The sequence below is a fragment of the Rutidosis leptorrhynchoides genome, chromosome 7 (genome assembly GCF_046630445.1).
Source record: "Rutidosis leptorrhynchoides isolate AG116_Rl617_1_P2 chromosome 7, CSIRO_AGI_Rlap_v1, whole genome shotgun sequence".
NCBI classification, from domain to species: domain Eukaryota; kingdom Viridiplantae; phylum Streptophyta; class Magnoliopsida; order Asterales; family Asteraceae; genus Rutidosis; species Rutidosis leptorrhynchoides.
The window spans coordinates 124,592,946-124,602,916 of record NC_092339.1 but is presented as its reverse complement, the minus strand read 5'-3'; the positions used below and the strand labels follow the sequence as shown (position 1 = coordinate 124,602,916).

The 9,971-nt window shown below is 35.0% G+C and overlaps 1 protein-coding gene across 1 annotated transcript; it reads left to right on the top strand.

Annotated features, from left to right (window-relative positions):
• The first annotated feature begins 591 nt into the window (after positions 1-591).
• On the top strand, positions 592-4,965 carry LOC139857669 (RNA demethylase ALKBH10B-like). Its single transcript, XM_071846494.1, has 8 exons — positions 592-1,495; positions 1,982-2,104; positions 2,246-2,364; positions 2,463-2,580; positions 2,702-2,809; positions 3,205-3,317; positions 3,398-3,552; positions 4,118-4,965. The coding sequence occupies exons 1-8, from the start codon at positions 979-981 to the stop codon at positions 4,698-4,700; spliced, it is 1,836 nt and encodes a 611-aa protein (XP_071702595.1). The 5' UTR covers positions 592-978; the 3' UTR covers positions 4,701-4,965.
• The last annotated feature ends 5,006 nt before the right edge of the window (positions 4,966-9,971 follow it).

Below are 9,971 nucleotides of genomic sequence, written 5' to 3'. Positions count from 1 at the left end.
ATATATACTATCGTTATATGCGTGGGCTCTATGACGGTTATCGACCTTTCACCAACCGATGTGGTTTTTCTAACAAATTTCAAATACTTCTAACTCGAAGCATGTAATCATGTAAGACAGAACACGTATTAAAATAGTAAATTTTTAAATGTTCTTAGAGAAAAAAATAAAAAATTCTTAATATGACAAATCATAGAGTTTAAATAACGGCCGTTAATTATTTAATCGAAAATTTAAGGTCGTTACTGATTATTGTTTAAAAAGTAACCGACGTTACCATAGACTACCAACTACGAAAATTCTGTAAAGCACACATACCAGCGATTTAAAAACAAACTTAAGATTTCTTCATAAAATTGTATACAAATCACAGTTAATAACAACGTAATTGTTTCATCTTCAAATTAAAATGATAAACTTAAGGGGTGTTTTGCGTATAAATCAAATGTTTCAACTTGTAACTAATGTATCACCTACTTCATCGCTGATGAACAATACGTATAACGTATAAAGAACACGTGTATATATCCACGTAGGATACATCACACTGCTTCACTCACACCCACCGTATTACACTTACAGATGAGCGTGCTAATTAAGCCATACAATATCATCTATCTTCTTTTTCACCTCACAAAGGAACCCTAATTAAATCTCTTTTTCTCAACACGCACTTAATTTTCACTCTTTAATTACTCTGGATCTGAACAAATTAATGCATATAACAATCTATTTAATTCTCGATCTCCATTTCACATTGCATAATTTCGTATAATTTCACACATTTCTGATTCACATTTTCACAGTTACTGTTATTATTGCTCATCATTTTTCATTCATCGAACAATTTACCTTCTATTTAGCTGATTTGTTATTTGTGTGTTAGATCTGAAAATGAGCTAGAATTGTTTATTCATATATTAATATAGAATTATAATTATAATTTTATATAATATAATTGTGAATTTGTGAATATCTATGGCAATGACATCTGGAAACATGGTGATTTCTGATAAAATACAGTATCCTTCTAATGGCGGTGGTGGTGTTAATGTTGGTTGGTATGGTACTGATGAAAGAGATGGATTTATATCATGGTTGAGAGGTGAATTTGCAGCTGCGAATGCGATTATCGATTCGTTATGTCATCATTTGAAAAGTGTTGGTGAAAGTGGGGAGTATGATGATGTCATAGGATCTATACAACAGAGAAGGTGTAATTGGAACCCTGTTCTGCATATGCAGCAGTATTTTTCGATTTCCGAGGTTCTGTACACGTTACAGCAAGCGACGTGGAAACGTCAGCAATCGAATCGTGGTGGATATAATGATCATGTTAAGGTTGGGGGTCCAGGAAAGAGATCTGGTGGTGCTGGGTCCAAACAGGGGTATAGGCATAATTCCACTGTGGCTAATGGGACTAGTAATTTGGTTAAGAATGATGTTCTAAAGTCTGATGAAAAAGATTTCAATGTTGCAGCAAAAAATAACAATGGTATGACATTATTATTTCAACAGAATTTGCTTGCATTTGAAATCTTTGTTTATTAATAACACTTTCTATATCTTGATAGTGCTTATAGTTTGTTACTACTTGTTTAATTGCAAAGCCCATTATTTATATAACTTGATGCTTGACATGATAGCATTTGATTGTCATGTATTTTAGGAAGTCATGTTAAGTGGTTTATTATGGTAAATTAGGCTGCCTCATTTAACTGGTTCTCGTTATATTAAGCAACTTAAGATAGTTAAGGAAACAACATGAATTACTTTATTCGAGATTAGTTATGGTGGTTATCATTAATAAAATTCTATATCATTGGCAAGAAGAATTAATAATGGTAATCAATTTTAATGTCTTCCATGAGCTCATGCTCATTACTTATCAATTATACATTAAATATTGATATTGATTGATTCATTGACATACATTGTTCTTAGTTTTGTTATAATTATGTGCATTATCCATTTGGATCAGGTTTGAGCACAAAACCTCAAGTAGAAAGTAACCAAAAGGGTGTGGACTCAAAGTCAACCTTGTCTGTCAATTTCAAGAGTCAGGCAAAAGAGATGGTTTATAAAAGCAATCCAAATCTGAAAGGTACTTTGTACTTTCGTGAATCTCATTTGTAAACTTAATTATCTTGCACCTTTTCATATGTTTCATTATGGCATAATTTTGTAAATTGTAACTATGCTTATTGGTTAATGTTACTCCAATAATATGCCTTTTCTTTTAAAGTACGCTCTGATGTGCATTTGGAGAATGATTCATCTTCTATACGTATTGCCCACGTGAAGCCAAACGTGTCAGTCATTGCAAAAACTTTTGTTGCTAATGAGGTGTTGGAGGGAAAACAGGTCACATTCTTAATTCTTAAAATCTATTAATATCTTGTCATACTTGCTATGTTCACTAATTTCTTTCTACCTTTTTTATAACCAATCGATACGTATAGATTAATGTGGTTGAAGGGATGAAACTGTATGAAGAGTTGTTTGATGACTCTGAAGTTCGAAAAGTTGCCAGCTTGGTTAATGATCTTAGAATTGCAGGAAGACAGGGGAAATTACAAGGCAAGTAACCAAAAATGTTTGGGTCTAGATTAAGCTGCAATGTGTGTTTATATATGTTGCGTAAAGAAATTCGAATGTTTTTTATTTATTTTTTAATTTTTTTAATTTTGACATGAAGCAGGCCAGACATATGTTGTGTCTAAAAAACCAATGAAAGGACATGGAAGAGAGATGATTCAATTGGGATTGCCCATTGCCAATGCACCATTTGAAGATGAAGTTCTCACTGGTATGTCTAAATGCATGTACATAAATTCATTTAAATCATCTCACCAAAAAGAAAATGAATATATTTGTATAAAGTTTCAAGGTGGCAATAGTGATGGGTCGGACTGGCAATGTAATTGGTGTCAAAATGGGTATTGTGAGATAAGGTCTGTGACAGATCGTCTCTGGTAAAGAAACTCGTTTCTCCACCTATGGTTAAATACATTTCGAGGCTTTAGGGATTAAAAAAAACACTTGTAAAGATTTCAACAGAATTGACTTGTTGACTTTGAAGCATTTTATTTTCTTCTTGAACTCATTAGGGAGACAGCATAACCCGATATGACCCATTCAAAGCCTTAACCCATATCAACCGTTAAATATATGTTAACTTTTATCAGTGATTAAATTATACAGCACGAAAAATAGAGCCCATTCCAAGTTTGTTTCAAGATGTTGTTGAGCGTTTAATGGCCATGCAAGCTATCACAGTGAAGCCAGACTCGTGCATTATCGATGTCTTCAATGAGGTTACGTGGGCTCCACTTATATTACTTTGTTTAAACGAGTGATATTACTTAACTGGCCTAATAGTGGATACTATGTGTAGGGTGACCATTCACAGCCTCATACATGGCCACATTGGTTTGGAAGGCCCGTTTGTGTGTTGTTTCTGACTGAATGTGACATCACTTTTGGTAGACTAATTGGGGCCGACTATCCTGGTGACTACAAAGGTTCTATCAAGCTTTCTCTTATTCCCGGGTATATTCTTTTTTCTTACTCTTTTTAGTCATTAGCGAGTAATCTTACTTTTTGTTTTTACTGTTTGATACTCGCATTTAAGACAGAACTATAAATGGTATCATGAATAATATCCCGTCAATAATTTATGAAAGCATCAATAGTTATATCAATTATTATGTATATTAATATTTTCTAATATATAATAATGATAATAAATATAAATACTAGTATCAACCAAAACAATATATTAAATGTAAACGTATATGACCTGTTTGACCCATTTTACCCGTTACCCGTTTCGACGTGTTACCCAAACCGACCCAACCTGACACGTTTGGACACGTGTAAAATTTTTACCAGTTTGACCCATGACCCATTTCATATCAAAACCGTATTGACCCATTACCTAAACCAACCCAACCTGACACATTTGGACCCATGTAAAATTTTTACCCGTTTGACCCGTGACCCATTTCAACCCAAAACCGTTTGACCCATTACTTAAACCGACCCAACCTGACCGATTTGCCAGGTATACACAATTGTAATATCTCAAAGTTAATTTTTGAACACCACTTTGTAGATCTATGCTTGTTATGGAAGGAAGATCTGCAGATGCTAAACACGCAATCCCCTCAACAAGGAAACAACGTATACTCATTACTTTCACAAAGTCAGAACCAAAGAGAGCCCCAACTGATCTTCAGTGTTCTCCACCTCACTGGATCCCACCTCCAACTAGGCCCGCAACCCACATTCGCCCAATGGTTCCAAAACACCATGTCTCGCTTCCACCTACGGGCGTTTTACCCAATCTGGTTACTCGTCCACCGCTACAACATCCAAACAGCATCCAACCGGTTTTTGTTCCCGCAGCGGTGGTCCCACCCATGGCTTTTCCGGCACCACCTGCAACTCTGCCACCGTCTGCCGCTAGCGGATGGACCGCAAGTCCTCTAATGCCGCATGCTCCGCCTCGCTTACCGGTTTCCGGCACCGGAGTTTTCCTTCCTCCGGGTGACAATTGCCCATCTCCGACACCAGAAAAGGAGAATGCTGAAGAAGATTGCAACGGAAGTCCGAATGGTAATGTCGGTGATACGGCGGCTGTGGGAGAAGGTGAGCGGCGACAGAAACTGAACGATGACGTACAAGTGACCAAGTGAAGGGAAGCCGTAGCCGTTTAAAGTGGCTGAACCGCAATGAGTTTAAAGCAAATGTATAAAGCGGCAAAATAGAGACTGATGTCACAAGGAAAGAGGGTAAGAGCAACATTTAAACTCTATTTAGACGTTTTGGTTTCGGTTATATTTTGGTTGGATTACTATATATGAACTCTATTTAGCTCAACAATTTACACGTAGGATTATTACTGTAATCAAATTTTGTTGTTCCTTTTAAGAACCTACATGGGCACCCACCTAATATTAAGCATTTTATATATCAACTTTCACATGATTGGTAACTCACTAACAAAAATGCAAGATCCCTTCTTTCTCATAAAAGATAAAAGTTAGAGGTGCGCTGTCGCACAAGGTGTGTAACGATAATTCGATTATGTATTATATGGTGCGCATGCAGATGAGCTTTTTAATATGTAAGCTACATTCTGTGTGTATTATGGGAAACTTGGTATTAGGGGCTTAGGGCTTGCTTCAACCCAGCTGTTTAAATAAAAAGGATTAAAATAAAATCAACAGCTGGCTTTTTTCTATAGATGATACATGAAGATTAAACATTTAGACATGTGATATAAAACTGAAGTTAGGGTTGGCAATTAGCATCCGATCGGATGGATATTCATGTGATCCGATACATTTAAACGGACATGGATGATTTAAATGGATGAATATTGGATATGGATATGGATATGAATGACAATTTGTAATCTATAGATGAACCCGAACTCACTCGAAATGTTTAAATATATATACCTATATAATATTCAAATATAAATATATCACTATAATTACTCTCAATAATTATATATACTATTTCATTCAATTTATATATAATCATTTCACCTTTTTATCGCGTTAAATTTTTAATATTTTTTATTCTTAATATTTTTTATTTTTATTTTTATTTTTATTTTTATTTATTTTTATTTTTTTGCGAAATAACGAGAACATTATATAAAACGGAATACGTTTTTGAAAAGAAAACGAATTCAACAAGAGGTACAAAAGAGGATCCCGATGAGGTCGCGGCTACCAAACGAACTATCAATACCGAGTCTCACCTAACCTAAATCGAAACAATAACTAAAAACTAAAAGAATCCAAGTACACAGATTGCTGATACAAAAAATAAAACAAGACAAGAAACCGATAAACAAGGAGTCAAATATCCTTGATGAACACGCCGGACTTTGTCTTTTCAGCGCCTTGAACCAGTTTTTGCTTACGTTTTTGCCGTTTCTTGTTCAAAACCGGCACAAGCAAGTGTTCACTAGAATTGATAAGATCATCCTTGACCGGTTCGTCCTCGGCCATACTCGTCATCAAAATATCAAAAGTCGCGAAAGCTTCCTTGGTCATCTTATTATTTGCCAACACCGAACTTCTCTTATCAACCTTACCCGACATAAACAAATTTTGAATAGATTCCCCATAGTCCAAATCTTCATCGAAATCAACGAGCTTAGAAGATCCCGAGGTAGAAGCGGCATTCCTTCTTGACCGCAAGTTCACACGACCTTCTGAGATGATATATGTGAATTATTTATTTGTTGACATTGGATTGTATATTCTTATATATACAAAATTAACGACTGATCTCCTATTTAGAACATGTAACTTATATGTTACGACTTATTATTACGTAATTTAATAATAAACAATGAGTTTTGATAATATTATGTTGATAAAAGATATCTAACGATGAATTATCCAATAGATAATCATTAATTCGATGGATTAATCGGATATGAATATGTATAGATGAATTAATATTAAATGAATACGATTTTGAATGAATGAATTAAAATTAAATGAATATGAATATAAATTGAGCTTTTTTTAAAGCAAGAATTTTTATTAATAAACAAACAGAGTACATACAACGTGAGATGGGCCTAATTGCTCGAGGAGGCCAATACCCACCTAGTTAAATTTTATACACGAATACAATCGTCAAGTTTGCAAAGATAACAAACTCAAAATGAGACATACAGAGAGCAGATTAAGAAATATGGAAATAAACACGGCGATCATTCATCCATGTGAGCCAGTCCAGTTTCTTCCTTTCAGTCTATGCGAAATCCATTCGAACGATTTGACTTGTACTTCGTTAAGAGCTACCGGGATGCTCCAACATTTGCCTCGAAATACCATATTATTACGGTTCTTCCAAATATAGTATGTACATACCCATTCGACCGCTCGCCATATCTTTTTACTTGACAATGGAACCGGTTTCGTTAAAGCTAAAGTTAGAGAAGTTACCCAAGCCCCATCATTTTGAAGGCACACGACTTAGAAGTTGCTTAACACTTTTTTTTATTAACAGCAGTACGAGATCATCTAGGTGGACTTAACCACCCACACGTTCATCTCCCACGGTTGCATAATCCGCCCCCAACTGCTGCCCAGGAGGAAACCCGACCCAATTCGAGGGCATGGGCGGAAAAAACCCCTCCCCCACTGGCCCCGCAAAGCGATATGCGGAAGGCACCCTTGGGTGGAATTCAAGGGTAAAGAGACAATCTTGTGTGCAATGTTGCACCCCACAAAAGTTGAACTCATGACCTCTCACTAAGAGAGGCATGCCACTACCACATGAGCTACAACACAAGGTTTTTGCTTAACATTTGCTTCTCTTTAATTTGTTGTTATTAAATTCGTAACACCTTCTTTATGACAATGCCATCATGAAACTTGTTGTAGCAAAAGAAAACTCTTCATAATTTTTAGATCATGGTTTCCTCGCCCTTTTTCCACCCAGGTTTCGAATTTCAACCACTTTCGACTCCTGCTACGACACGTTTTGTGTCAACCACTTTCGACTCCCGCTACAACACGATTTGAATATCATTGGTCGCTCCACAATGAAATTAATAATTTTTCAAATGGAACGATAACGTTAATGCAAATGCTCGTTGTAGTCAACAAAAATGACATTCTGATTCCCAAAGAACCAAGGGTGCATAACTAATTTATATTCAAACATATATATATATGAGAGAACTCACAGATGAATACATGCAACGCTTAATCATGAAGAGTTTGATGGAATGATGGCTCTTCGAGAATGCTCGAAAGCATAAAAGTTATGGATTGAGCTTGGAAACAATGCCCAGATGCATGGATGACAATATAGTGATCATGGGCATCCGGCGATTATGCTTGAAAGCGTTGCCTTTTATGAAATTGTGGATTTCACATACATATATTGGAGTAGCGGGTTCAAACAATTACTCAAACGCCTTAAATAAAAGTCCGTTGTTTTTTTTTTTCGAAAGGCAATAAAATTTTTAAATAAATAAAAAAAAACCTAGCCAGAAGCTAGCAAGTACAACGACATCAAACGACACTTCTTACTCCAACCCTAAACAGACCTCGAAACTAAACAACCCTTACAACAAAAATCACACGATACTAACCTCGAATACAAACTAAAAGTCACACCCTAAAACCCAACTCTATTACCATGAAAAAAACTAAAAAATGGAAAGTGAAACATGAATGGATGATAAAACCTAGATCGAAAACTTGATAATCCGAAAGCCATCTAACATTCAGTCTGAGGATGAAAAACCTTCTTCATCATCGTTTTCTTCTCCCAAACTCCACGTTATGTCAATGGTATCAACGACCCAAAGACACCATTTAAATATATTACGATATTTGTTGGGTTTCAATTGTTTCTTCCCCCGAATGTATTTGAAGAAATGATGTTTATCAAACGCTCTCTTATTCTTCTTTTTACGACGAAAACGAGCCACCAAACATTTTTTCGATATATCAACACTATTAAAGGATTCACCAACAACAAACTCATTGTCCATTTTAAGCTCACTTGAAGATTTTGACTTAACAAAAGGATGCTTAATATTGTAATCCGGCCTCAAATCTCTTAATGAAACAGACCCATTAAAGTAATTAGAAGCACAAAATTCATGTAGGCTCTTTGGCCCATCAACTTGGTCATGCTTAGAAACATCTTTCAAATTGACAGAGATTTTAAAACTAGTGGGGTCAACTAATTCCTCAAATACTGCATCGCCTTTTTTATCACGAGAATTTAAAAGATTTGAATTTTTGGAAAAAGCACCTAGTTCATCTTTTCCATATGAGAAACTCTTGGGAAACACGTCTCTATCCTCGGGACTCAAAGTGCTATTGAAACGGCCCGTCCATATAACTATAAACGCAGTACGTTCTCATTGGTCCCATAGCGAGGTATTTGACCTCTATATGATACGTTTTAGAAAATATTGCATTCGTTTCATAAAAAGCACATCATTATTATACATAATGCATGTTTTAAACAAGTAGGCGATTATTTAAGAAATAATCCCCAAAATACATCGGTTTCCAAATACTACACACGTGACGTAACAGTCGAATATAATACATGACAAAGGTTTTATTGAATGCAACACTTTATTTAAATAAAAGTCTGAGACTCCATGCACAACTTGCTCAGATAATGCAACAGCGGAAGACTTTCTTAAGGACCTGAGAATAAACATGCGTAAACAGTCAACACAAAGGTTGGTGAGATATATAGGTTTATCATCGATATAAATATAGACCACAAGATTTCATAGTTATAAATATATGTACACTCGCAAGTGTATAAAAGTATTCTATAAGTTGTTGAGCACTTTGGTAACCATACTTAACCATTAATGTGGCATATTCCCTTTATTATGAAATCTCCCTACACTGTACCAAGTGTAGTAAAAACGAAGTACTATGCAACCGTTTACGATACTAGAGCGACTAGCCCTGTTGGGGTTGTCAAACCCGATAGATCTATCAATAGGATTCGCGTATACATGTTCTTACAACATGTAAATATTAGTTACCAAACTATTAGGGAAGATATGCAAAGTGGTACAACTCAATGTAGAATATATTTTAAGTACTTGTGTCTATGGCGTAAAACATAAAATGCATGTATTCTCATCTCAAAATATTTTTAGAGTTTAAAAATGGAACTATATACTCACAGTAGTAAAAGTATATTAATAATAAGTTTTCAACTTATTAAAAATATGACCGGCGTCATTGGATTCACGAACCTATAATAATAATAACGATTCAGATAATAATACGACATATGAATAAAATAAATCAAGTTCACAGAATACTTATATAATAATTTTTAATATTTTATGTTAGTAGTCCATTGTTAGTAGTCCAAAATAGTCCGAAAAGTCCAACAGTCCAATAATCGGTATATATATATATATATATATATATATATAT